The 27,406-nt window shown below is 45.2% G+C and overlaps 1 protein-coding gene across 2 annotated transcripts in view; it reads left to right on the top strand.

Annotated features, from left to right (window-relative positions):
• The first annotated feature begins 1,043 nt into the window (after window positions 1-1,043).
• The window catches only part of LOC128584622 (two pore calcium channel protein 1-like), a 44,587-nt gene continuing 18,224 nt past the window's right edge, over window positions 1,044-27,406 (top strand). Inside the window, exons 1-9 of one of the 2 annotated variants that reach the window (XM_053589683.1) lie at window positions 1,044-1,274; window positions 11,236-11,318; window positions 12,866-12,980; window positions 16,739-16,867; window positions 20,507-20,623; window positions 20,714-20,832; window positions 21,343-21,444; window positions 22,659-22,785; window positions 24,470-24,671. In XM_053589683.1, the coding sequence (XP_053445658.1) occupies window positions 1,200-1,274; window positions 11,236-11,318; window positions 12,866-12,980; window positions 16,739-16,867; window positions 20,507-20,623; window positions 20,714-20,832; window positions 21,343-21,444; window positions 22,659-22,785; window positions 24,470-24,671 (1,069 nt within the window). In that variant the 5' untranslated portion in view covers window positions 1,044-1,199. Of the gene's footprint in view, window positions 1,275-11,235; window positions 11,319-12,865; window positions 12,981-16,572; window positions 16,624-16,738; window positions 16,868-20,506; window positions 20,624-20,713; window positions 20,833-21,342; window positions 21,445-22,658; window positions 22,786-24,469; window positions 24,672-27,406 lie in introns of those variants that run through there. The other variant, XM_053589684.1, reaches the window with a different exon arrangement.

The following is a 27,406-nucleotide window of genomic DNA, read 5'->3' as shown; positions in this document are numbered from 1 at the left end:
GGGTTGCGTTCCTTTCCGAAGGCTCTGGAGAAGAACTCACTTTGAAACTTCGGGGTTATCAGCAGAATACAGTTCTTGCAGTTTCCTTCATCTTCAAGGCAGCAGCACCCAGTGCAGGCTACAGAGTCCTTGGCAGACTGCCATCTCTCTCTCCTCCCCTCACCTTTCCTCTTTACCTTTTAAGAGTCAACCTAGACCATGCAGGATAAGCTCTAAGGTCACCTGATGAGAAACCTGCGTTACATCTGCAAAGTCTCTTTTGCCATGTAACCTAACTTACTCCCAGGGATTAGGGTGTGGAATCATTTGGAGGACTGGGGAGCTGTAATTCTGTCTGCCACAGAATCTGCCAGCCAAGTCTTGAACCACCTAGAGGGACCATGTTTCCTGCCAGGAGGCAATGCCAGTCACAGCCGCAGGGGGCCTCTCCGTCTTCTGGGAATGATCAGTAAAGGTGGTTAATAGGGACACCCAGGGCCATTTGACCTGCAGACAAAGTTCACCGGATAGTTGGCCCACAAGTACTTATCATTTTAAAGATCAGGCCAATGATCAACATTAAAAAAAAAAAAATCAGGAACAATTTCATGAAAATCCAGATTTCCACTTTCTCTTGAAAATTGAGCAGTTCCGGCAACCCTGAGTTCCAGTTGAGCTAGAATTGGGGAGACCCATGGGATGAGGGGAGGGCCCACTCCTCGCTCTCGAGAAGCATCTGTCCCCAAGACTCCCCAAAGGAGCCCACCTCTCCCGAGGGACGGGGAGGGAGCTAACACTGGGCACCCGCCAGCGGCAGACACCGTTCAAATTCTCCAAACAAGTCTGGGAAGGAGGTATTCTCCCCATTCCACTGGTCAGACACGCCCGGGGCACACAGCTGGTGCCATTTGCTAGGGGGGCGTCTAACCCAAGCCGCCGCCCGCCGAGTCCTGCCCCCGGCGGCCCCCAGTGCGCCGCGCTCCCCGCCCCGGCTGGATCCGCTTCCCCGCCCCTGGACCCGCGCGCCGCCGGGAAGGGGCCGGAGCTGGGAGCCCGCCGAGCCGGCCGCCAACTGTCCTCCGCCCTCGGGGCAGCTGAAGGGCGACCCGCCGCGGTCACGTCAAGGGCCGAGCGCAGAGCGCCAAGTCCAGGCCTCCCTCCGGCTCCAGGAGGGCAGAGTCCGCAGCTGCAGCCCCGACACTCGCCACCCCCGCCCCGCAATGCCCGGGCCCGGCCGAGCCGCTGGGGTGCGCCGCCTGCGCCCGCAGCCTCCCGAGGAGCGGCCAGTTCAGGAGGTAAGGAGAGGATGTGGAGCGCGCTCGGAGGGTGCCCCGACGGCAGTGTCTCCGCCTCGCAGTCTCCGGGGCTCCGCGGGAGAAAGCGAACCGGTTGAAAACTAGCTCCAGCTGTGGGGAATGAGGGTCCGGTGGGGAGAAGTGGAGCGAGGACGTCCCTGCTCTTCGGGGCTTATTTGGTCCTTTGCGCCCAAGAGCCCTGTGCTCAGGCGGCTCCGCGGGGAGGCGCAGAGCCAGCTGGAGCTCGGCTCAGATCCGCGGGCTGGAGTCACTTGGGGAGCTGTTAAGCCGGTGACGCCAGAGAAGCCTCCTACAGGCTACAGGCTCGGGTTGAGGCCGAGTCCCACCCACCGAGGGGCGCCCCCGGTCTTGGTGGCCGGTGCGCTCCGCACCGCTCTCTATGGAGGTAGGAAAACAATCGAGGGTCCTACTGCAGGGAAACGCCCGGGAAGAAGGCTGCGGGATGTGGCCTGGGAATGCTGATGCAGCCCCGGCTCTTCCGATGCCTGAGGTTCCACAGTTGCTCCGGGTCTGTTTCCCTGCGGCAGCCCCAGCGTCTTTGGAAGACTTGGAGTTCCAAGCAGCCCTTATTGCGCTCTTTCCTTGCACTGTACAAGAGCGTGGAGAGTGGAGAGCGAGGCAGGACTCCAATGATAGGAGCCCTCGCTCTGATTGAGAACATTTGAGCCGTGAATTACAGTATGATCGGCCCTCACCGCCATGAGCCTCTGATTCCCCCCTCGCCTTGGAAGAGCCACGAAGACCGGCAGGCCCAGGCACGTTTGCTGGCACCCAGTAATGACAGCCAGTCTTCAGGCCACGAGAGGGTGCCTTTCTGCATGCTGCATTGCCTTGGGGTTCTGCAAGTGTGTGGGAGGGAAGCCGGTTTTAGTCTCCTCTTTCAGTCTGGAACTGGCCCCCGTCAGCTCTGGGCTGCTGCATCGCACGACCCTGCTGCTCCCCAGTGGGCTCCTGCAGCCTGCAGGAGTGCGTCCTGCAGGGTGGGCTTGTGTGTGGAGTTTAAAAGCTCTGCCTGATGCATTGGCCTCCTTCTCTGGCCTGCTGGTCTCCTGAAGGGTCTCAGCCACTTCTAACAGGTTTATACTATGGTGTTTCTGATCCCTCCAGGGACCAGTACAGGAGGTAGAGGATGGGAAGGTTTCCTGGTCCTCAGCTCTAACCTAAGCCAGACCTTGCTTCCACCCTCGGAGATAAAGTTGATTAAGTCATTAAACCAGAGACAGCATCTAAATCTTCCTTCCCCAGCTCTGACCTTAGGAATTCTGTGGCCATATGACTGGGTTAACCTATTTAAAAGTTGCTTTTGTGTCATAACTAGATACTGTCCAACTCACCTGAAATGCATTAACACCCTCTCCTTTCAAGTAGGTTTTTAGGATTGGTTTTTGGTTGCAGTGCCCAAAATGACTGCACTAACCTTATTTAAAAGTTACTTTGGGGTCACATAACTAGAAACTGCCTAGTCACTTAAAAAGCATAACATTCTCTCCATTCAAGCAGTTTCAAGGACTCTTTTTTGCTTGGAGGGTTTTTTGTTTTGTTTTGCTTTTCCGCAGCTGTTAAGATGGCAATCTATACTTTCTTTTTTTTTTAATTGTGTTAAGACATTTATATTCTACATTTACTAAGTTTCACATGTACCCTTGTAAGATGCACCGTAGGTGTAATCCCACCAATTACCCTCTGTCTGCCCCCCTCCCTCCCTTCCCTTTCCCCCTTCCCCATATTCTTAGGTTATAACTGGGTTATAGCTTTCATATGAAAGCCATAAATTAGTTTCATAGTAGGGCTGAGTATATTGGATACTTTTTCTTCCATTTTTGAGATACTTTACTAAGAAGAATATGTTCCAGCTCCATCCATGTAAACATGAAAGAGGTAAAGTCTCCATCTTTCCTTAAGGCTGCATAATATTCCATGGTGTACATATACCACAATTTATTAATCCATTCGTGGATCGATGGGCACTTGGGCTTTTTTCCATGACTTAGCAATTATGAATTGGGCTGCAGTAAACATTCTGGTACAAATATCTTTGTTATAATGTGATTTTTGATCTTCTGGGTATATACCTAGTTGACGAATTATAGGATTGAATGGCAGGTCTATTTTTAGATCTCTAAGTGTTCTCCAAATATCTTTCCAAAAGGAATGTATTAATTTGCATTCCCACCAGCAGTGTAGAAGTGTTCCCTTTTCTCCACATCCACACCAACATCTCTGGTCTTGGGATTTTGTGATATGGGCTAATCTTACTGGAGTTAGATGATATCTCAAAGTAGTTTTGATTTGCATTTCTCTGATGATTAAGGATGATGAGCATTTTTTCATATGTCTGTAGGCCGTGCGCCTGTCTTCTTCAGGGAAGTTTCTCTTCAAGTCCCTTGCCCAGCCTGAGATGGGATCACTTGTTCTTTTCTTGCTTATACATTTGAGTTCTCTGTGGATTCTGGTTATTAAACCTTTGTTTAGGAGACATAACCTGTAAATATCTTCTCCCATTCTGAAGGCTGTCTGCTTGCTTTACTTACTGTGTTCCTGGCTGTGCAGAAGCTTTTTAGTTTGATCAGGTCCCAGTAGTGTATTTTTGAAGCTGCTTCAATTGCCTGGGGGTGTCCTCCTCATAAAATACTCACCCAGACCGATTTCTTCAAGGGTTTTCCCTGCACTCTCTTCTAGTATTTTTATAGTTTCATGTCTTAAGTTTAAATCTTTAATCCAGTGAGAGTCTATCTTAGTTACTGGTGAAAGGTGTGGGTCCAGTTTCAGTCTTCTACAGGTTGCCAGCCAGTTCACCCAGCACCATTTGTTAAATAGGGAATCTTTTCCCCACTGAATGTTTTTAATTGGCCTGTCAAAGATCAAATAATGGTAAGTAGCTGGGTTCTTGGTTCTCTATTCTGTTCCATACATCTGCCTCTCTGTTTTTGTGCCAGTACCATGCTGTTTTGATCACTATCAATTTATAGTATCGTCTGAGGTCCAGTAGCATTGATTCCTGTTGCTTTGTTTTTATTTCTGAGTAATGTCTTGGCTATTCGAGGTTTTCTTCTGATTCCATATAAAATGAAGTATTATTTTTTCAAGATCTTTAAAGTATGACAGTGGAGCTTTAATAGGGATTGCATTAAAATTGTATATTGCTTTGGGTAGTATGGACATTTTAACAATGTTGATTCTTCCCAGTCATGAGCATGGTATGTTTTTCCATTTGTTAACATCTTCAGCTATTTTTCTTAGAGTTTCATAGTTCTCTTTATAGAGATCTTTTACGTCCTTTGTTATTTCTATTACGACTTATGAAATATTTGAGATAAACTCCCAAATATTTCATCTTCTTTGGCACTACTGTGAACGGAATAGAGTCCTTAACTGTTTTTTCAGCTTGACCATTGATGGTATATATAAAGGCTACCGACTTATGAATGTTGAGTTTGTAACCTGAGACGCTGCTGTATTCAATCTATACTTTCTTTGGTGAATTTACCAACATTCTCAGCTTTGAAACAGAAATAACCCAATGCTAGTGATTCTCCATCTTACCACTGCTTAGAATTAGCTGGGGAGCTTTTAGGAATGTATCTGGTTAGCCCCTCCCCCTAATATTCTGATTGATTGATCAGGATGTGGCTTAGGCAATAGTACCTTTAAGGCTATTAAGTGATTCAAAAGTGCAGCCAGGGCTGAGAGCCTATGCACTATGCCATTTCCTTGGGACAATTCCATGTGGTCACCTCTTGATACTTTACAGGCTTTTGAAAAAATATTCTTATTCTTGAACTTATTCGTGCAGATCTTGGATTACCCTGCTTTGGGGTCCCCTGGTGTTACCTGATAGTAACAGAGATTAGTAACAGAGTATAGATTTTCAGAGCAATTTTTGTAGGGGGAAAATGGACGTAGCAAGAGGGCTTGGGAGAATGAATATTGGATATCTTAGGTGATCTGAGGAGCAATAAAAAATCAGTGGACTAGGCAGGAATAATTCAGTGAGAGAGGGGAGTAGGGCTTGTGCTTATTTGGAGGGCATGTCTGCTGCCCACAGAAGACCACATCTACCTACCTCCAGTTGACTATGGCCAGCTATCATACAAGATTGCAAATGGCCCCAAAGTCTTCCTATACATAAATACATGATATCTCTGCAATGTGCCTTTGAAACTCATTATATCAAGAGATGGGATCTGTTTCTCCAGCCCTTGAATCTGGGCTTGGCCATGGGATATGCGTGGAAGTGACACAAACAGAAGTGTGAAAGGACTGAGCACTGGTATGTGCTCTCCTGATGCTCTCAGGAACCTTCTGACCTGTACCTTGTGAAAGAGCCCTGGCTGGCCTGTGGCAGGATGTGCGTGGCTAAGACACGTGTGAGGGAGGCTATTGGAGACCACCCACTCCATGGTGATCATAGAGATCAGCTAAGTTCGCCCAGGCCAGGAGTGCCTGGCTGACCCAGAGAATATGGGAAAATAATAAGTGTTTATTCAGGTGACTAAGAATCAGGGTGTGTAGCAAAAATTTACTAAAATACAACCCAGCATTGCCAGATGTTATGATCTTTCAAAGAGAAGCCAGAGTTTCACATTTTTGTGTAAGCTCCAGTTTTTAAAATATTTGAATGAGTAGCCAGGATCCAGAAAGCATTTGCTGGGCCAAACCAAACACATCTTTATACTGCACTTGGACTGTTGGTTGTTGATTGCAACTTTCTACATAGAGAGACATGGGGTTTATAGTTGCCACTTCAATTTCACTGCCAATCTTGTCCTTAGCAACTGTTTCTTCACGGGGAATACCCACAGTATATGCCCCAGCTTCTCCAAGCAGTCTTTCCACATGGAAATAGAAGCCTCTAGGATTGCCAGTCTTCATGGAGAAAGTGAAATTGGAGATGGCCTCCAATGAAGGAAAGTGGGAAGGATACCCCTGGTTTTAGGTGGGCGTCATGGAATCAGGCATGGAGGTGGGGCCTGTGGTAGGACAGCAGATGATGAGTCCACCAGTTTTGGCCAGAGAAGAATGTTCCTGTAGGAAAGGTGAGGAAGATAAAGACAGAGAGTAGAAAAACTAAATGCTCAGCCAGGAGGTTTGCACTTCCAGGTGTCCTCAAACTTTTTAAATAGGGGGCCAATTCACTGTCCCTCAGACTGTTGGAGGGCCAGACTACAGTTAAAAAAAAAACTATGAACAAATTCCTATGCACACTGCACATATCTTATTTTGAAGTAAAAAAACAAAACGGGAACAAATACAATCACACCGCCTCATGTGGCCCGTGGGCCGCAGTTTGAGGACCTCTGGCTAGGCACAGGGGGATCACGCTAGGCAAAGAGAAGTCACCTGATGCTTTTGCATGGTGGTCCCTGGGGAAAGCAATGATGTACTCTATTCCACCCGTGTGCAGATGGAAGACAGAGGCAGAGGGAGACAGAGTGTGTAGTGGTCTTCCTTGGCTTCTGCGGTTTTGCCTTCTGCGGTTTCAGTTACCTGAGGCCAACCATAGGTCAAGCATATTCCATGAAGAATTCTAGAAAAAAACAAGTCATGCCTTTTTGAATTGTGCACCATTGAGAGTAGTGTGGTGAAATCTCCACACATCCGTCTCTGTCCTGAGACATCCCTTTGTCCGTCATACCTATGTTGTAGACACAACCCCTTCGCCTCCCACTTCATTAGTTACTGAGTAGCTGTTTGGATTATCAGACTGAAAATACAATTATAGGGTTTGTAAGTATCTTCTGGTTCTTCTATCTACTGGGGGTCTTGGAAAGCACCACCCTAGGTAAGGAGGGAACTGTTGTGTAGTGTTTGCAGTGATGGAAGGAACATCAGAATTGGAAAGAAAAATGGAGGTGGGGAAGAATTTAACTTGAAATTTGTAGGAACTTCTCTTCACCCTAAGTCATGGTTGATTATGTTATTTTCTTATCTATTTGATATATAAACAAGACATATTGGCTATATTTTCAAAGCACTTCTATCAACAACTTTGAGTTTTGCCTAGGTTCTTGTGGACTGAATTAAAGGAATCTGGGGCATACTATGGTTTATTCCTGTTGCAGTTAAGACTGAAGAAGGTGTGTGTTTGGTGGGTGCTTAGAGAAAGAACTTTCTTGCTGTCCACCGAGAGCTTCTGGAATCAATCTTTCCCTCCCTCTTACACTCTTTTGTCCCTCAAGTATTCAAAGGGATTCATCTTCTCCAGAATGAAGACTTACAAAGTTGGGGATGGATGGGGTAGGAGAAAGAAAACACAAAAATCTTAAATACATTTTTAAGTTGGGGAGAGGAAAAGGGATGTACAGCTATGAGAAGAGGAGAAAGTGAAGAGAAGTCATTATTGTCATCGTGCAGTGAGAATAGAAAGCATATGAGAAGCAGTAGGAAAATGGCTGTATTTAAGCCAGTAGTGTTCAGTCTTGACTGCACCTTTGAATCACATGTAAACTTTAAAAGATTAGTCCTGGGTCCCATCTGCCAGAGATTCTGATGCATTTGTTCTGGATGTGACCTAGGCCTGGTGGAGTCTTTGAGACGAATCTTTGAGCTCCTGAGATGATTGTCATAAGCTATGTGTGTTGAGAACCAGGATCCCCATTGTCACCTCCCATAGAGGAGGCTGCTGTTTTGAGGTTTGCAGCATCTAGAACACCTGCTATTTGGTCTTTCCCACTTTCATAGGAGACATGGGCAATGGTTCTCATATAAACTTGAAAAGTGTATGCGGTTTTGGAAAGGGGTATCTAAGTCAAATTCTTGGGTTGAATGAAAACATTTTATTTTATGAGAAGATACAAAGGGCCTTACTACAAATAAGTGTGCCCATTAAAGTAAGCCCATCTGCTAAGAGTGCTGCTTCCCAAATAAAATGGTGGGAGACTTAGAAGTTGCCTAGGGTAGAGAGCCGTGGCGTCATAGCTCACAGAACCTCCAACATGGGCTCCAGTGATCCTCTTGCCTCAGTTTTTCTATTTTTAGTAGAGATGGGGTTTCACTTTTGCTCAGGCTGGTCTCAAACTCGTGAGCTCAAGCAATCCAGTTGCCTTGGCCTCCCAGAGTGTTAGGATTACACCACTCCGGGCCTCCACATCAGTTATTAGTCTAAGCATTTCTTTCTTTTTAGGTATTTTTAAACAGTTTTATTGAGCTATAATAAATATACATTAAACTACATTTATTTAAATATACAGCTTGATGAGTTTGGGTATGTAACACCGCCATTGGGATAATGAACGTGTCTGTCATGCCTAAAAATTTGCTCATACCTATTGTAATCTTTCTCTCTTTCCGTCCCCTTCTTCCCCATCCCCACACAATCACTGGTCTGGGTTCTGTAGGCCAGCTGCAGTTGCTAGGATTTTATATAGATGGAATCATGTAGAGCACACTCTTTTGGGGGGAGTGGTTGCTTTCACGCAGCACAATTATTTCGAGATTCGTCCATTTTGCTGTATCATTATGCGTTCACTTCTTTTTTAGTGCTGAGTAGTATTCCGCTGTATAGATATAATACATTTGTTTGTCCACTCACAGGTCTGGTGGACATTGGGTGGGTTCTACTTTTTTCCTGTTAAGCTGTGATGAGTATTTGTGTACAAGTGCTGCTTTGGAATGGGGTGTCTAGCATGAACAATATTCATGGGGTAGATGTACAAGTCTTTGCGAGGACGGGTATATGCTGTCTTTCCTTACTAGTGGAATGGGTGTCATACTTTTTAACTTTCTAAGAAACTACCAAACTGTTTTTCAAAGTAAATGTGCCATTTTCCATTCCTACCAATCATAGACGGGAGTTCCAGTTGCTCCACATCTTGTCAAAACTTCTAAGTATAAATGAAATTTTGTGTTATATATATACAGCAAATGCTTTTATGTTATGTATTTGTGTATATATGTATATATGCAGTCCCACATTGTGTTATATTCTGAGAAATTCATTACTGGGCAATTGTGTCATTGTGTGATCATCACAGCGTGGACTTACACAGACCTAGAGGGTATAGCCTATGCACACGTAGGCTGTATGGTACAACCTATTGCTCCCAGGCTACAAACGTGTACAATATGTTACCATACTGAATAGTGTAAGCAAATGTAGCACTATAGTAAGGATTTGTGCATCTAAACATGGAAAATGTTCAGTATAAAATAAGGTATAAAAGATTAAAAATGGTACTCCTGTCTAAGCTACTTAGCATGAATGGAGCTCATAGGCCTGGCAGCTGCTCTGGGTGAGTCGGTGAGTGAGTGGTGAGTGGATGTGAAGGACACTGTACTAGGACATAACCATATTCTTCTGTAGATTGTAGAAACACAGCACATTTAGGCTACACTAAGTTTTTTTCTTTCGTTTCCTTCTTCAATAATAAATTAAGCTCCGCTTACTGTAACTTTTTACTTTACAAAATTTTGAGCCTTTTACACTTTTTGACTTCTTTTTTTTTTGACTTCTTTTTAATAACAGCTTAAAACACACATTGTACATCTGTACAAAATACTTTATGTCCTTATTCTATAAGGTTTTTTTCTACTTTTATTTTTATTTTTTATTATTAAATTATAGCTGTGCACATTAATGCGATCATGGGGCACCATACACTGGTTTTATATACAATTTGACATATTTTCATCACACTGGTTAACATAGCCTTCCTGGCGTTTTCTTAGTGATTGTGTTAAGACATTTATATTCTACATTTAGTAAGTTTCACATGTACCCTTGTAAGATGCACCGTAGGTGTGATCCCACCAATCACCCTCCCTCCGCCTATCCTCTCTTATTTTTAAACTTGATTTTTTTTTTTTTTTTTTTTTTGCTTTCTCCACTTTTTGTTAAAAACTAAGACACAAGTATGGACATTAGCCTAATGAGGCAGGAGTCAGGATGCTAAGTATCACTGTCTTCCACCTCCACATCCTGTCCCTCCGGGAGGTCTTCAGGGCAATAACAGGCATGGAGCTGTCATCCTCTATGTTAACAAGACCTTCTTCTGTATACCTCCTAAAGGACCTGCCTGAGCCTGTTTTTCACTTAACTTCTTTTTTTTTAAATAAGTAAACGTATTGCTAAAATAATAAAAAGTATAGTATAATAAACGTATAAACCAGTAATATAGTCATTTATTATCAAGTCTTATGGGCTGTACACAGTTGTATGTGCTAGAGTTTTATACAACTGGCAGCACAGAAGGTTGGTTTACACCATGTTCTGTGATGTTAGGGCAGCTATGATGTCACTAGGTCAATGGTTTTCAATAGGTGTGCCCCGGCACACTAGCATACCATGAGAGGATCTTAGGTGTGCTGCGAACATTTTCGAAGATCATTAATTAAATTATTTTTGAAAGAAATCCAAAGTACAGTAAGTACAATCTTTTTTTGAACTCTTTTTTTAATCAACAGAATTTAAATGTGGTGCCGAAGTTTAACTATAGGTTCAAGTGTGCTGTGAGATTTAAAAAAAGGTTGAAAAACACTACTGCTCTACGTGAGGGGAATCTTTCAGCTCCATTATAATATCATGGGGCCCCAGTCACATATGCAGTCTGTCATCCACTGAAACATTATTATGTAGCAGATGACTGTATGTGTGTAATATTTATGTATATGTGTGTACATAACCATAGAGATGTATGTATAACATACCATTGAAGTTCAAATACATGCTCTCTTCAGTGCTCATTTTCTTTTCTTCCTCTGTATTTGAATTCCAGAATGTGGAGCGTGCCTGTGGCTCAGCCCCACTGTAGAGTTTCTCGGTGTCCCAGGAGACATCCTAGGTGGATATACCACACTGTTAATGTCGGTTACTTCAGAGGAGGGGGGTTGGAGGGAGGTAAAGTGAAGTTTCCTTTTACACTGACACATACTTAAAAGGAAAAAGTGTGTCCTTTCCCATGCTGACTGTTGCTCTCCCTCACTTTCTCCCGATGGGGACCAGGACCTTCTCCTGGCAGCTGCCTACGTGTCGGATGCCCAGTACAACAGAAACGTGCCATTTGAAACATCCCCTCAGGCCATCAGGTAATTAACATGTTAAACTGTCACAGAAAACCTCCTGTCCTCCAGGACTTAATATTCTTGAAGACATTCTTTACATAACTATTTTGAGAAGTATATACGGTATGGCACATAGATTTGGATAAAATTCAGAACTTTTTTTTAAGTTCTAAGAGCATGATGCCTCAGGCATAGGGAAGCATTCCATAAATGGATTAAGAACAGATAAATGAATCAGTGCACAGCCAGCACAGGTGCTAGGGCAGTCAAGGGAAGAGCAGTCTTTTCCTTCTAACTATAGTTGTCCAGTGAGAAGAAGCCTTTTTATTTTCCCTTTCTGTTGTCTTTTAATGTAATCCATATGTTCATTCTTATGGGAATTTAGCATTTTTTCTGTCATCCTCTAAGGGTTGAACTAAGATCAAGTGTTTGGACCAAGGGAGAGAGAAAACACTTATTACCAGGGCTGGGCATGAGGGTCTCTCAAAGCAGCCAATGCCTCCTCCCTGGACACTGTTGAGAGCAGGTCTGGGGAACCATCCCCACTTTGGGAGAAATCTGCATGATGGCTAGATCTCTTCTGAGTCTACCATGTTAAGATGGGATCATGTACATTTTAAAATCCAGTAAGGTGAGTCGTGCATGGTGGTCTGTGCCTATAATCCCAGCTACTTGGGAGGCTGAGGAGGGGGGATCACTAGAGCCCAGGAGTTCAGGCCGTGGTGAGCTATGACCATGCTACTGTACTTACTCCAGCCTGGGTGATAGAATGAGATCCTCTCTCTTAAAAAAAGAAATGGGTCAGGTCAATGGCATATCATAGTAGGTCACTTTAAGTGGGGCTTACTTTGCATTAGTCACTGATCAAAGTCCCCTAAAAATGTTCTTTTGTTGCTGTCACACCAACCTTGTGGGGAAGATGCTAATTCTAGCTTGAGACTGTTAAGAAATGTGCTTTTAGAGAGGTAAAGGCTATGTTAACCAGTTTGATGTAGGCACTCCAAATTGTATATAAAATCAGCACATTGTACCCCATAAATGCATTAATGTACACAGTCATGATTTAATATAAAATGAAAAAAAGAAGTGTGCCTTGAGATATGATTATATTTCTCTTCTTTTTTTTTTTTTTTTGAGACAGAGTCTCATTATGTCACCCTCTGTAGAATGCCATAGCGTCACAGATCACAGCAACCTCAAACTCTATGGCTTAAGCGATTCTCTTGCCTCAGCCTCCCAAGTAGCTGGGACTATAGGTGCCCGCCACAATGCCCGGGTATTTTTTTGTTGCAGTTGTCATTGTTGTTTAGCAGGCCCAGGCCAGGTTCAAACCCTCCAGCCCCAGTGTGTGTGGTTGGTGCCGTAACCACTGAGTGGTTGATATTCTTGATTTTTTTTCTGTTAGTGTTTTGTAGTATATGATCATTAAATATTGTCCTCAGTTCCCTAGAAGTTAAAGAAAATGTGACCCAGCCTTAACTTCTTTATTTTGTCTACCATTAGTCTTTTTAAAGGAACGTTTGAGTGCTGGTCCTTGTATATAACCACTTTTCTGTTTTTTTCCTCTCTAGACTTTACTCTTTTTATAACCATTGGACAACGCAAGTAGCCACATACTTCTTTATTTGTGTAGACCTTTCTCTTGCTCTGTTTGAAGAACCTGCATTGTTTCCACTGCCTTTCTTGGTAAGTATTAAAAATAAGATGGCAAACCAGATTTTGTCATAGATGATTTGGGCACCCTGCCTCTTGCTTTTTCTTTTCAAATTTCAACTAATATGAATTAGATTTTATTTTTCTTGTCAGGGATTAGAAGAATTATCTACTCATCAAGCTGATGCTTCAATCATAAGGCATTTTAAGTACAATGGAAGTTTTTGGTCCTCTGTGCGCACAAGGAAGAATCTAATGCAGATTCTACAAGTGATGGGTTTTTTTGTTTGTTTGTTTTTGAGACAGAGCCTCAAGCTGTCCCCCTGGGTAGAGTGCTGTGGCATCACAGCTCACAGCAACCTCCAACTCCTGGACTCAAGCGATTCTCCTGCCTCAGCCTCCCAAGTAGCTGGGACCACAGGCACCTGCCACAATGCCCAGCTATTTTTTGGTTGCAGCCGTCATTGTTGTTTTGCGGGCCTGGGCCGGATTCTAACCCGCCAGCTCAGGTGTATGTGGCTGGCGCCTTAGCCGCTTGAGCCACAGGCCCCGAGCCTACAGTGATGTTTTAAAAGCATATTTACTTACTGCCAAGTACCTGATGTTTTCATATAGCATAGTATGTGTCTTGAACATGCCATATTTTTAGTTTTCATAGTCATAAATCATTAGAGTGTTTTTTGGTGCTTAGTAGGTGTATATGTGTTTTTAAGTAACACAGGGTGCAGAATATCTATAAAGTTCATGTGCAGTTTAAAATAGTGTACAATTTTAAATTGCACACAAACTTTATGACACCCTGTATAACAAATTAACTAGCTAATCCAGAAGGATCTAAATAATAAACTAAGGCCCTGCCCATGTTGGTTTGCCATTCATCACCCATCTTGTCTCTGTCTTAATAGCTGCTTACTCTCTGCTGGGTGCTCTAAGTACTTTCTCTGTATTTTCCTTAAGCCTCTCAGTAAACTCATGACATGTGCACTGCGGGTATCATCCCCATTTTAACAGAAGAGGAAGCAAAGCCTTAGGAAGGCATGTAACTTGTCCAAGGTCGCTCAACAATGGGGGTGGGATTAGGCTTCAAGCCTAAGACTGTCTGACTTCAAAGCTATTGCTTTTTAATGAGCACCCAGACCCTTCTTTATTCTTCCATGTTTCAGTTACCTATTACTATGTGGCAAAGCACCCCATAACTCAAACACTTAAAACAGGGGTCAAGAAACTACTTATTGCCTGTGGGCCAAATTCAGCTGTTGCTTATTTTTGTATAGCCTGTGCGCTAAGAATCATTCTATGAAACTAGATGTTTATATCTTCCCAAAATTCACATGCTGAAACCTAACCTACAATGTGGTGGTATTTGGAGATGGGACCTTTGTGCAGTGAGCAGATCATGAGGGCAAAGCCCCAATTAATGGGATTAGTCCCTTATAGAAGATGCCTTGGGGGTCTCCCTTGTCCCTTTAGCTATGTGGGAATATATGGCTGTCTGGGAACCAGAAAGTGGAGCCTCAGCGGAAGCCAAATTTGCCAGTGTCTTGATTTTGGACTTCCTCCAGCCTCCCCAACTGTAAGAAATAAATTTCTGTTTTTCAGTAAGCCACCGAGTCTATGGAATTCTTTCATAGCAGCCTGAGTGAACTAAAACGAATGGTTTTTACATTTTTAAATGGTTAGGAAAAAAATCAAGGACTATCACATGAAAACTGTATGAAATTCAAATTTTGGTGTCTGCAAAGAGTGTTTTATTGAAACACAGCCATGCTTACTCATTTGTGTATTGTCCCTGGCTGCTTGTAAACTTCAATGACAGAGCTGAGTAGTTGAGACAGAGACCACATGATTTTCATGGTCTAACGTATTTACTCTCTGGCCCTTTAACAGAAAAAGTCTATTAACCCATAGCTTTAAAGAACAACAGCCTTTTATCTTCTCCCATGATTCTGTGGGAGACTGGGCTCAGCTTGGCAGATTTTCTGCTCAGGTGGTGTGGGCTGGGGTGGTAGAACCTGGTAGATCTACCTGGAAGCTGTGTACATCTCTTGAAGCTGTGTATATCTCTTGAAGCTCTGTACATCTCTTGGGGCTGGTACATCCAGGATGGCTCTCTCTTGTGGCTGGCCGGCACTGCTGGCTGCAGCTGGAGGCCGGTGCACCCCAGGGCTCTTCTATACAGCTGCTCCATGTGGCTTAGGTTTCTCCCAGTGGGTGGCTGGGTCCAGAAAGGAGCATCCCACTGTGCAGGCACCATCAAACCTCTGCTCGCATCACCCTTGCTGATGCCCTGTTGGCAAAGCCAAACACATGTCCAAGCTCCATGTCAACGTGGGAGGATACCACACAGGGGATGAAAAATGAAAGTGTGGTTCACGGTGGGGGGAGGGGGGGCTGCCATAGTGACAGCAATCAACTTCCATGTGATAAAGACCCTGCAATGAATGAATCCTCTAGACAGAAGACTTTTAGCCCAGTGACTGTCTAAACAAAGTCTGAAGAAGCAGAGTTGTGCATTCACAGACCTGGACAGAGTGTTGTTTATCCTTCCCCAGCACTGGCCCTCTCCTGGCTAAGAGACGAATCCCACAGGTTCTCTTTCTCATAGAGTTGTCTTCTCAGCCACTTCCTCTTTTCTCAAGTCCTCATCCTCGTCCCTCTGTCTGTTATTGGTCACTTACAGCTTTGGGTTGGCTGCCTGAGTTCAGAGTGTTCCCTCAGCTGGCATTTGTACTCCAAGTGTCTATAGTTAAATATTGTATAGGGGCTTCGGCCTGCTCCAGCATTACCAAACAAGGCTTGTTTTGAGTAGGGATGTCCCAGAATTGCTCCAAGCCTTTTGGAAAGCCTGGCTTTGGTAGTGGGTTTCTGTAGCTCTTCAAGGGTGAACAGGTTGAGGGCTAGAAGGTTTGCAAGGGGCTACAGCCCAGGCTGTGCCCAAACCCACAACCTAGGGGAAGGCTGGGGATAGGAAGAGATGATTGTGCCACTTGCTGATGCTTTAGATGCAGAACCAGCCCCTTCCCCCCAACCCCATTCCTTTGAGAGTTCCTTACTGCCAGCCCTCATCCTTACTTGATCTTTTCCTCTTCCTACCCTAAGTCAAGTTGCTCCTTTCCCCATCTCTTCCCAAGTGGCTACCTATTCCTCTCTATTGATGGAGGAAAGTGTCCTTGCTAGGGAGATGTTACTGCATCATGGCAATCCTGGGCAAATCCTGGGCTGCAGTCATGCTTGCAAGCTTGCTCTAGGGAATTTGGAGTTGGTGCCCTGTAGCCTATGGAGGGAGGCCGGTCAGAACTTTGAATCTCAGGGGGCGCTGTCCTTGCCTGTAACCAGCCTAATACAGGCCGCAGGGCTGCAGTGGCAGTGATGCTTGAGGAATGACCCACTGTTTCCAAACATATCTTTGGGGATTCACCTTCATATCAGAGAAATGGGACTTTTGGATGTCTATTCTAAACTTGAACATGAGGAATTTGAGAGCATAGAAGATGCCTGCCTCTGACCTCCCCTTTTTGTGAGGCAATTTATTCTTGGTCCTCAGGCTGCTTCTGTAACCCCTCCCAAGAAGCCTGGCTAGTATGGGTTACGGAATTTGTGATGCAGGTTGCCTTTTAAGAGGAAGGAACCATTCTAATCAGCAGAAAATTTCATTGCAACTTTCAATAAAACTAAGGTACATGGCTAATTCTCAGAGTGTGCCGGGCAGGAAAGGTTGGGTGTAAGCGGGGGTGGGAGGGAATGGGAGCACCCTGGCAGCCCATGTGCTCAGTCTCTGCTTTCCCCTGCAGGCCACCGCGATAGTTGAAGTTCTCTGCCTGACTGCGTTCTTTGGGAGACTGGTACATTTTGCAAAAGTCACTCCTCAAATGGTTTTCTGGAAGGATACCAAAAACATCTGCATTATGGTAACCATAGTGGTGAGTGTTCATTGTAGCACCTATAAGAGTTTGTGACTAAAGGCAGAAGCCACAAAGAGAAAAACACTGCAATATAGCAAACACCATAAGCAAACCACAAACCGAAGACCACATAGGTCTGTGAAGATTTAACATGGCAGGAACACTTCCAAATCAAAGGAGGAAGAAAGACAGATATCCCAACAGATAATGATGCTGAAAATAGGTGAAGGCAACTCATAAAGAGGAAATACATGAAATGGCAAGTAGGAAAGATGTTTACCTTCACTCATTAAAAAATGTACAATGAAACAATAATAAAATACCACGTTTGCCTGAAAAGCAGTGTTAGCAAGACTGAGAGGGAACAAACCTCTTTACACCATCCTGAAGAGAGGAATCAAACTGTCTTTCTGGAAGGGGCTGTTTGGCAGTTCCTTTCAAAATCCTTAAAGATGAATACCTTGGCCTTCTATTCCTGGGAATTTGTCTGAAAGAAAGAAGGATGATTCAGAGATTTAGCCACAAAGTTGGTGGTGGCTGATCTGTTCATAATATTTAAAAAATCGGAAACAGTATCTTAACAATAGTTACAACTGGTATGTGTTAAACACAGTATCGTACATTCATGCAGCCCTTTAACATAGTGTTTTTCTTTCTTTCTTTTTTTTTTTTATTTTGAGACCGAGTTTGACTCATTTGTTCTCAGTAGAGTGCCATGTTGTCATAGCTCACAGCAACCTCAAACTCCTGGGCTCGAGATCCTCTTGCCTCAGCCTCCCAAGCAGCTGGAACTACAGGCCGCCACCGCAATACCCAGCTATTTTAGAGACAGGGTCTGACTCTTGCTCAGGCTGGTCTCGAACTCCTGACCAGAGTGCTAGGATTACAGGCACTCTGCCTCTGCCTCCCAGGGTGTTAGGATTACAGGTGTGAGCCACCCAGCCTGGCCTTAGATAGTGTTAAAGGCACATATGTCTTAAAGGAGAGATGCTGACTTACTGTCTATTGAGTCAAAAGAGCAAGCCACAAGTATAGTTGGATCACATCTTGGTTAAAAGGAAAAAAGGAAAGAGTGTTACATATTCATAGAAAAATCCGGACGGATACATGCCAAGCAAGGCAGTGTCTTCTGAAATGCTGCTGTAACGGGCAGAGAGACTACTTTAGTGATGTGACGAGGATACTTTCTATGTGGCACATCAGCACAGCAGCCAGCATGCTGGAGCCATAGTTCTTTGCAATTAACCCAAAGCTCTGTCTACCCCCATCTACCCTTTCTGCTGCACACTCTTCCCTGAGAGTCATCTGTTCTCAGAGCTTCTACGAACACTTCTGGCAGGTCAAGGTCCCCAGACTGTCCCTGATACTGGTTTCCCCTCTGAGCTCCCTACTCTGTGGCCGACTACTTGCTGATGATTTCCACAGCAGTGTTTCAACTCAAGCACAAGGTGACCCAACACACCTGTTTTCCCCAAATGACTCCCTGGCTGCATTCCCTTTGTTTGCAGGACTCTGTCTGTCACCACACAGTTCCACAGTCCTCATTGTCATGGTCCCCTCCTTTCTCTCCACACCTGGCCTCCTCAACCAGAGGAGGCCTCCTCAACATCCTCCAGATGTCTCTGGTGCTGTTTCCTTCCCTCCCTCTGCTCCACATCTTGTGTACTTTGGTGTCTGATCTGGCCTCATGTGGTGTCTCTGCCATGATGTGGTCCAGGCCCCGTCACCCATTGCCCCTTACCCGACACAGTCACCTCCTTCTCAGATCCCACATGCACACCCTCTACATGCTGCTACTGGATTAATTCTCCAGAGGTTTGGATCATTGGTACCTGGGACCACTTCCCTCCTTAGCTCACAAATGTTTATAAGCCCCACCGACTGTCAAGTATGCTTATGATTCCACCAATCTCTGCAAGTGTTTCACGTTGTCCCCTTGCTCAGAACATGCCAACGATCTATACTTTTCTGATTTTAGAAATATCTTTATTTTCTATTATTTAAAAAGTAATACAAGCACACTGGATGTGCCTTGCATAGCATCTAGAATGTGGTGGCACTTGGGCACCTGACATGTAGTCAGTTCACAGGGCTCCTCTGCTTCGTGCCACCCAGGGGCTTTCCAACTCAAGTCCTTGCCGTGGCCACAGGCTTTGCCTGTCCCTCCCCTGTCACTGCTAGCATTATCCCTTCCCACCGTTCCTATCTGTCCCTTGCTTACTCCATGTGGTCCCTGCATGGGCCTTTGTACTACAGAGGAAGTCCTGGTGCCTTCCACTTCCATTTTCACGGAGCCTCACCTCCTGGGCGCCCCCTACCTGCAGAGTGCCGCAGCCCTCAGCCCTGCCACCCTGCACAATGTATGTGTCACCAGTGCTGTGCTTCTCTCCTGCTGGACTGTGGGCTCCTCCGGGGCAGGCAGCTTTGACTTGCTTCTGCTGCCCCCCAGAGCTAGGACAATGCCTTTCACCTAAGAGCCACCTGCAAATGCTCCTGCAGTGGAGTCAGTGAGGATGAGCCCTTGCCCCCTCCTAGGCTGCCCTGCATCTTTACCAGGGTGGTCTCACTCTTTTGCCCTTATTGTTCTTATCTAAAAGACTTCCAGGGTTCTCCAGGCCCTGGAAATGAGACCTATCTCTTTAGCCTGGCCCTCAAAGCTACCTACTATTGCTCCGTGTCATTTCCTGCTGGTGCCCCCTGCCCCCACTCCCAGGACCCTCAGCTTCCCAAACACATGGGACAGTTCCTTGACAATCCCTTTACTTGGTCTTTCCACTGGCTCTTGATCTTTCTGAATTTTATCTTGTTAAAGCCCTGTGTGTGCTGTAAGATTCTGTAGAAGAGTGCCTCCTCCACAGAGCCTCTCCAAATGTCATCACCCTTGGTGATCCACCTGCTTCTGCTCCCCTGGGACAGCCATGCTGCTCCCTCCAGTGCAGCCGCTGAGAACCCTCTCCTGCCATGGTGTGTCCCTGGAGGGGAGGGCTCTCCCTGGATCCTATGCACCTTATCCCCAAAGGGGCTGAATTCATATTTTTGATAGTGGCAGGTTATTCTTTTTTACTTAATTTTTCTAAAATACTCTAGGTTCTTTTTTTTTTTTTTTTTTTGCTCCATCCTCACACTAATCTTTTGCTCACAAACCTGACAACAATAAGGATTAATAAAGGTTTTATGTAGTCTAGATATTCTCACCGCTTACTAGGCTCGGCATCCTCTCTTTTATACATCAAATTGAAGAAAAGGTCACTAAGTTGTAGTGTGGGGGAACATAGCAGTGTGGTTAACAGCAAGGGCTGAGATGTCAGACTGTGCAGGTTCTAGCCCCAGTTCTGCGCCTTACTGGCTGTGTGACCAGGGCCATGTGCTTACCCTCTCTGTGCCTCAAGCCCTTTCATTCAGGAATAGTACCCACCTCACTGGTGTGATGTGGCTAAAAATGGAATAATCTACAAAAGGTGTTTTTTATACTACATCACATATGGTAAAACCTCCAACATTAGCTACTATTAATGTTAATTATAAAAGTAAAATTACGCTATTTATGAAATTTACTTTTTATAGACATTGTGACTGTCCTGGGTCAGTAAACACACACCCACATTGTTACTTTCTCTGTCAGCTTGAGCTGACATCTCTGTCCCGTGTCTCTCACAGCTGACCTTGGTTGATCTGATTCTCTACGGGTCCCTGGAAACTGTTAACATCCGCAGTGTTAGGTGGTCGAGGGCCTTGAGGCCAGTCTTCCTAATTAACTTCCCTGAAAGTCGTCAGGTAAGCATATGATTTAGGATAGGGGGTGGTCTGTTTTGCAAAAAGAATTAGCTGATTTCTCGCAAACGAAACTAAATTTTGTCTTCACAGATCCGAAGGGCTTTCCGAAGCATCCGGAACACTCTGCCTGACATCCTGTACGTGTTCCTCTTGTTCATGTTCAGTATGCTGGTGTTCTCCCTGATGGCCTTGAAGCTTTTTGGAGATAGGTGAGTATACTTCTCCAGAATGGCTGCCTGTGAATTCTCCCATATTTGGGTTAAGCCTGTTCATGGCAGAATCTGTCACTGGACACTATCTCCTTTGTTCAAACACTTGAGAAGTACTCTTAAAAGAGGAAAAGTTGGCCAGGTGTAATGGCTCACACTTGTAATCCTAGCACTCTGGGAGGGCAAGGCTGGAGGATCCCTTGAGCTCAGGAGTCAGAGACCAGTCTAAGCAAGAGTGAGACCCTGTCTCTGCTAAAAATAGAAAAATTAGCGAGGCATTATGGTGGGCGCCTGTAGTCCCAGCTACTTGGGAGGCTGAAGCAGGGGGATCGCTGGAATCTAGGAGTTTGAGGTTGCTGTGAGCTATGATGCCACAGCACTCTAGCCTGGGCAACAAAGTGAGACTGTGTTCCAAAAAGAAGAAGAAAAAAAAAAGAGGAAAAATCTACTAGGAACCATGGCTTAATTTATGTATGTGGTTTTCACTTGGTGTTTTTGGTTCCTCTGTAGGGGTCTGAAAACTGCAGAGGGATCACCTTACTTTGCGAATATCCTGGAGATAGCATTTGAGCTCTACGTGCTGGTCACAACAGCAAACAGCCCTGATGTCATGTATGTGTGTCCCCATCCACGTCCGTGTCCTTCTGTTACCAGAATAGAATTAGTTGTCTCCTGACCCTAGTAGGGCTGAGAGAGGAAAGAGTGATTTTCTATTTAGTCCTAGTCATTGTAAAAATTCTGAAAAATATAAAATTTTGCTACTCTGTTTAAAACTAAATTTTGATGAATTTATTTAAAACTGAAGGCAATAAGACATTTCTTGAGAGATGTCATACTATTTGAACCCACTTTCTATTCTGGGATCTTCTTAGAGTCCTGAATTTAAAGGCCTAAACCATCTTTGTAAAGGAATCATGGCCAGTTCTCCTAAGCACAGATGTGGGTTTTTTGGCTACATGAAACGGGGAAGAAATGAAAACATCAGTAATTGCTGCTTTCCCTCCAAAATGCCAACTCTCAACATGTGTGGGTATTACTTGGGAGGAAGACCCTCCTGTGGTTTGTCTCTAATGTCATCTAGTTATGCAGTCACCTTGTGCCTGGGGATAGAGTTATTCAACAGGGCTATACTGAGCAGGGAGCTCGTCAGCTCCAGAGCCCAGCAGAGCCCAGCAGAGCCCAGCAAAGCCCAGCAAATGTCAGTCCACACCTCCTCCCACAGGGCACCTTGTCAGATCAACTTGTTCTTGGTTGTTGCTCACTCTCAGGTCTTTTCTTGGCTCTGCTGGTGTCCTCCTGGGTCTTTCCCTCTGACCTGAGCTGTCAGCCATACCAGCACTCCTGGAGGAAATCCAGTTTCCGTTGAAGGCAAAGTGAGCACACGTCCCAACTTAGGCCTCTTGTCCTGCTGTGATTACTAACAGGGTGCCTGAAATTCTCATGGTCCAGGTTAGGTTACCCAGCCCCCAGCAAGGAGTCTGGTGTCCTGCAGAGCCCTCTTCCAAGCCACACTTCGATTCCCTTGTAGTTCGGGGCAAGTCTCTCTCCTTTCTAGACCTCAGTCTCCTCATTTTGGAGGGAGGGAATTGGATTGGCAGATCTCCAAAGTCCTAGGCACTTTGGAAGTTGGCACCTCTGTAAGGTGCTGAGAATTTCAGAAGGGCAGGGTCAGAGCAAGCTGTTTCGCATTAGGGACAGTGATGGCTTTGAGGCCCACTGCACCACGTGGTGGGGAGTGGGCACTGGAGGAGGTTTCCTGGTGCCTGGTGCACACGGATACGGTCTGCCTCAGATGCACTGTGAAACTCATGACCATGTCCTTCCAGGATGCCTGCCTATGACTTCAATTGGTGGTATTCTTTGTACTTTGTAACCTACATCATCATCAATACCTACATCTTCATGTCCGTCTTTCTGGCCGTTGTCTACAACAATTACAGGAAGCACCTAAAGGTGACACACTTGTGTGGGCTGGGGAGGGAGTGGGGGACCAGCGCATGGGAAGTGTCCTTGTTCTATGTACTTTGGCGGATCTGAAGCCTTGTTTGGCGTTTTGCCCCCTTCTGCCCAGCGGGCTGGTACTTCACAGTCTTTGCAGTGGGCCTGACAGTGCATCTGGAGAAGTGCATGGGACATAGGGCTGGGCCAGGGCACTGGCCCTCATGAGCAGTGTCCCGTGCTGCTTTGTCTCTCGCTCTTAACGCGTCAAATAGTCCTGGCTCCTGGGAATGTTTGACTGTGACTGGGGTTGGGGATATTCCCCAAGCTTCTTTCTCACCTCAAAACAAATGCAGAAACTTTTAAAAACCCACAGTTTCTGCCCTAGTTCCTCCCTGCTTGATTTATATCTGGAGAATTTCCCAGAGACATTGGATGGGCAGAGGCTTCTGGTACTTGGGGTGAAAGGAGGTTTGGTTTGTACCTGGGAATCCCCCCAGGATACGTTGGCCACCTCATCCACCCTCCTTTCCCAGCCCACCCTCCAGACACACACCTCTGGGGAGACTCACACAGAGATGCCTTCCTTCAAAGGGTGCTCTTCTGTAAGGAAAGATGCAACCATTTGGCTTTTGACCTGTTGGTTCTGTTTTGAAGTGTTCCTTGCTTAGGGATGTTCCCAGTGGGGAACGAGTAGGAAGTCAGGAGAACTTTAATGTTTGCAGTTCAGGAGAAAGGAATGCTGGGGCCAGCTCCGAGATTCGGCCAGTCTGGCCTTTGAAGGTGTCTGGCCCTGCCCAGGTCCTGTGAAGTCACTGCCCTGAAGAAACCTCAGCTCCTGACTCCTTGGCCACTGAAGAGGCCACTGCAGGGGGCCTGGTGCACCTCTCCCCTCCTTCACTGCAGGACGGAACTGCTGCTCTGCCTCCCTCCCCCCTAAGGAAGGATTTCTTTTGGTAACGCCCGTTGGAAATTAAACTGCAACTTGCCTCATCCAGTACACTTATTCTAGAGGTACTCTGCGTGCCCAGCACAATGTTAGGAGGTGTCAACGATGAGTACGATATAGCCCTTTAAGAATTCACAGTCTAGCTATGGACTCAATTAAGTGATGATATTGGGTGACAGACCCACAGGAGTAGTAGAGACAGGGATGGCAGCTAGACAGTGGTTATAACCTGAGGTCAGCTGTTGAGTATCCCCCCTTCTGGAAGATTCCCTATGGTTAGGCCAGTGGCAGCTCCAGGCGGGCCCAGCTGTGCTTCCTGCCTCAGGACAGCTTCTAGCCTGGTTTCACTTCCCTAGCTTTTCTCTCCCTCCTTTTCTCCTCTTCCACTGAGTGCTAGATCTCTCTTCCCTCCCTGGGTCTCTTCCTCTCTCCTCAGTGGCACACCTGACTTCCTTCCATTCTGGAAGCTCTCCCGCTTCTGGGCGGAGAGGAGTTTGGAGCTGTTTGCCCTCTGTCACTCTGTTTCTCCTCACACAGATTTTCCTTCATGGGCTCCCTCATTTAAACTAAGTATGACAAGTTCTGTTAGGTAGACAGGGGCCAGGGAGGGGACTGTTCACCTGGCTTATCAGCGACCCACAGTGACTTCTCTTTGGCTCTTTGGATCCCTTGCAATGTTGGCATGGGGAGGTGACACTTTCTTAACTCTTGCTCTTAAAACACATAATTCTGTTTGTTTGTTTTTTTAAGAATGAGATTCGCAAATTGGCATACCTGAAGCGTCACAAAATGATAGAGGCATTCAATATTCTGAAAGTCAAGGTGGGTGCGGAGTTCGTGGTTCAGGAGGCCCACTGGAGACGGTTGGTGTGTGCGGTGGCGCCAGACATGAGCCATGGCCACCTGGAACTTCTTTTAAGGATCTCTGATGAGGGACAGACTGGCCACGTGGGTGAGAAGCCTTTCCCTCTGACCTTCCTCTTCCTTGTCCCTCCGAAACTTTCAGAGTGATGAGTCAAGAAGCACTACCACTTTCAAATGTTTTTAAATTAGCAAATAAAGCGTGTATCAGTACTACCTGCCCACAGCACTATTGTGGAGTCAGCGTCCTCACTCTGTGCTCTGACAGTGCTGTCCCAGCTTACGGTGCCACTGGCAGTGTCAGCAGGTCACTGGCCTTTCCACTTCAGCAGTCCTGCTTTAAGGAGGTAATCCAAAATACGGGGAAAAGGGCTATGTAAATAGATGTCTAACGTCAACTTTGTATTTGAACATGAAAAATTGGGACTACCCTAAATAGTCACGTGTTAGTGGTTGATAACCATTATTAATAATATGTGTGGCCTACTTACCATGCATGGGGCATTGTCACAATTGTTTCCCACACATTTTGCTTATGTGATCTTCCCCCAAACACACTGAGGTATTTTTGTCATCTTCATTTGTCAACATGGAAACTCAAAGAAGATAACTAGTTTGTCCAAGGCCACACAGCTGCCAAGTGACAAAGGCCATCTGCCTGTAAGGCCTAAGCTTTTTATTCTTATGCTTAACTGCTGCAACAGATAAAATGAGGTGACTAAAATATACCCCAACTGTAGAACACTCCCACTTCACCTGTTTTTTATAAAGTCTACATGACTCCACAAAATGGAGTGGTAATTTGGAAAAGACGGTGAGATTGTAAGCATCTGTTACTTTAAATGGGAAAGGACTCCCTGACTAGTCTAGGAGAGCTATGGAGTTTGTCTCTGCACATGTATGAAAAGATGACAAGATTCTCTGGAACTTACTCAAATATGTTATTCAAGGGGGAAAAAAAAAGACAAATGTATCACAAGATGCTATGAAATCAGTGGTATCAGCGTCTTCCCTTCCGTGGCTCAGTGTCGTGGTGGTGGTGGTGAGTGTATGGTCAGGTGGTCAGGCTGGTCAGGCCCTAAACAGATTGCTGTACTGTGCCCTCTAGGGACAGGCAGGGATCTGATATGCCACGTAGCTTGTGCATATTCTGCTAAGGACAGGGATGGAGGCTGGAGCCTCCCTGGGCAGCCCCAGAGCACAGCACTTCTCAAGCTGTAAGTGGTGAAGCTTTGTACTTTCCAGTCTGTCATGGGCTGATACTTTGATAACATGCAATGAAATTAATAACCAGAAAAATGAAATGAAAAAGACATGAAATACAAAGTTCTGGGTTTTCATTATTAGATTCAACCGACATGAAATTACCCTGTCAATTGCACTATAAGGTTCTAATTTTTAGCACTTATCTCGCAGAGGCTGGGGGACAAGAGGACATGCTGGTACCACTACAAGGACCCTACTTGGGGGAGCATTTGCTCCAGTGCCTCAGAGGAGAGGGCAGGTGCCTCCTGAGACAGACACCTACATGGACCCTGGCATTTAATTGCTGGCTCATGATTGGGGTCACCAAGGTGGCCAAGTCCTCAGTTCTTAGCCCTGCTAAGTTTTGTCACCTAAGTTGTTCTATTTGTAAATAATGAGGCCAAGACTCATCTAAGTTTAAGAAAAGAAATCCATCAATTTTAGCTTTTATTTGATGCTCTATAGATATGACAAAAGAAAGTGCCAGGGAGCTTATGGTTTAACGCTCTTCCCCAGTATTTTACCTTTTAAAAAACAGCGGTGTTAATTTAAATATTATTTCTAGGGCAAACACATTGTTAAAGAAGATAGTTGGTCAGATTTGTTGGATCTGGGGGTTCATAGGTATATTTCACAGGACATAGCAGTAATGTCTGCTATCTGGGTGTCCCAAGACACTCCTTTGTTCAGAGACGGCTTTAATAACAGAAAGCTGAACAGGATTACATGCTTCACAAAGGTCTCAAATTGCATAGGCAAAGAAGAGCAGTCCTCTGAACATTCTCACTTTCCCCTTGATCAGCAGTTGTAAGAATTTGACGTTTCCAAGGCTAAACCCTGGAATTCTAAACAGATTGCTTAGTGCTGTTCCTGTTTGGGACAGGCAAGGATTTGACATGCCTTGTTAGTTCTTATAAGGACTTAAAGAATTCTTATCAAAAAGAGTATGAGGCAAATAATGTATCTACAACAAGAGTTGGCAGACTATGGTCCACAGGTCCCATACGGCCTACTTCCTATTTTTGTAAATGAAGTCTTACTGAACAGAGCTTTTGTGCTTTAATGGCAGAACTGAGTAGTTGTGACAGAGACTGTGTGACCCACACAGACTGTGTGACCCACACAAAGGGTCCAACACCACAGACATAGGTGGTGTTGGACCCTTTAAGAGTTTGCTGATCTTTAAGCTACAAAGTGAAGTAGGAGATGGGTACAAATTGCTTTTTAGCACAAAACTTTTATGGTTTCCATTTTCTTTGGTTTTTCTTGTTCTCTTGAATCTTTTGGATTAAAAGATGTGACTTCAGTGAGACTGATGGATTTCCCTCTGTTGGTTGAGATTATTGAATGGCCAGGGATTGGGGCTGGATTCTCGGTGTCTGCATGACCTCTGAAGGTGGAATTCATGCAGCCCAAGTCCCCAGAGCCAAGTCATGCATGTCATCTGATTCCCCAAGGCCGCACTTCTCCCTGAGTGGGTTTTATATTTCTTTGGCCTTTTAGCTCTAAAGACTTGGAAATATGACAGATCCTTGATAAGTGTGTTTTTCATTTAACTCAATGGACTCATGTGCTTTCATG

This window comes from Nycticebus coucang, chromosome 4, assembly GCF_027406575.1.
Source record: "Nycticebus coucang isolate mNycCou1 chromosome 4, mNycCou1.pri, whole genome shotgun sequence".
NCBI lineage: Eukaryota > Metazoa > Chordata > Mammalia > Primates > Lorisidae > Nycticebus > Nycticebus coucang.
This window is presented reverse-complemented; position numbering and strand designations above follow the sequence as displayed.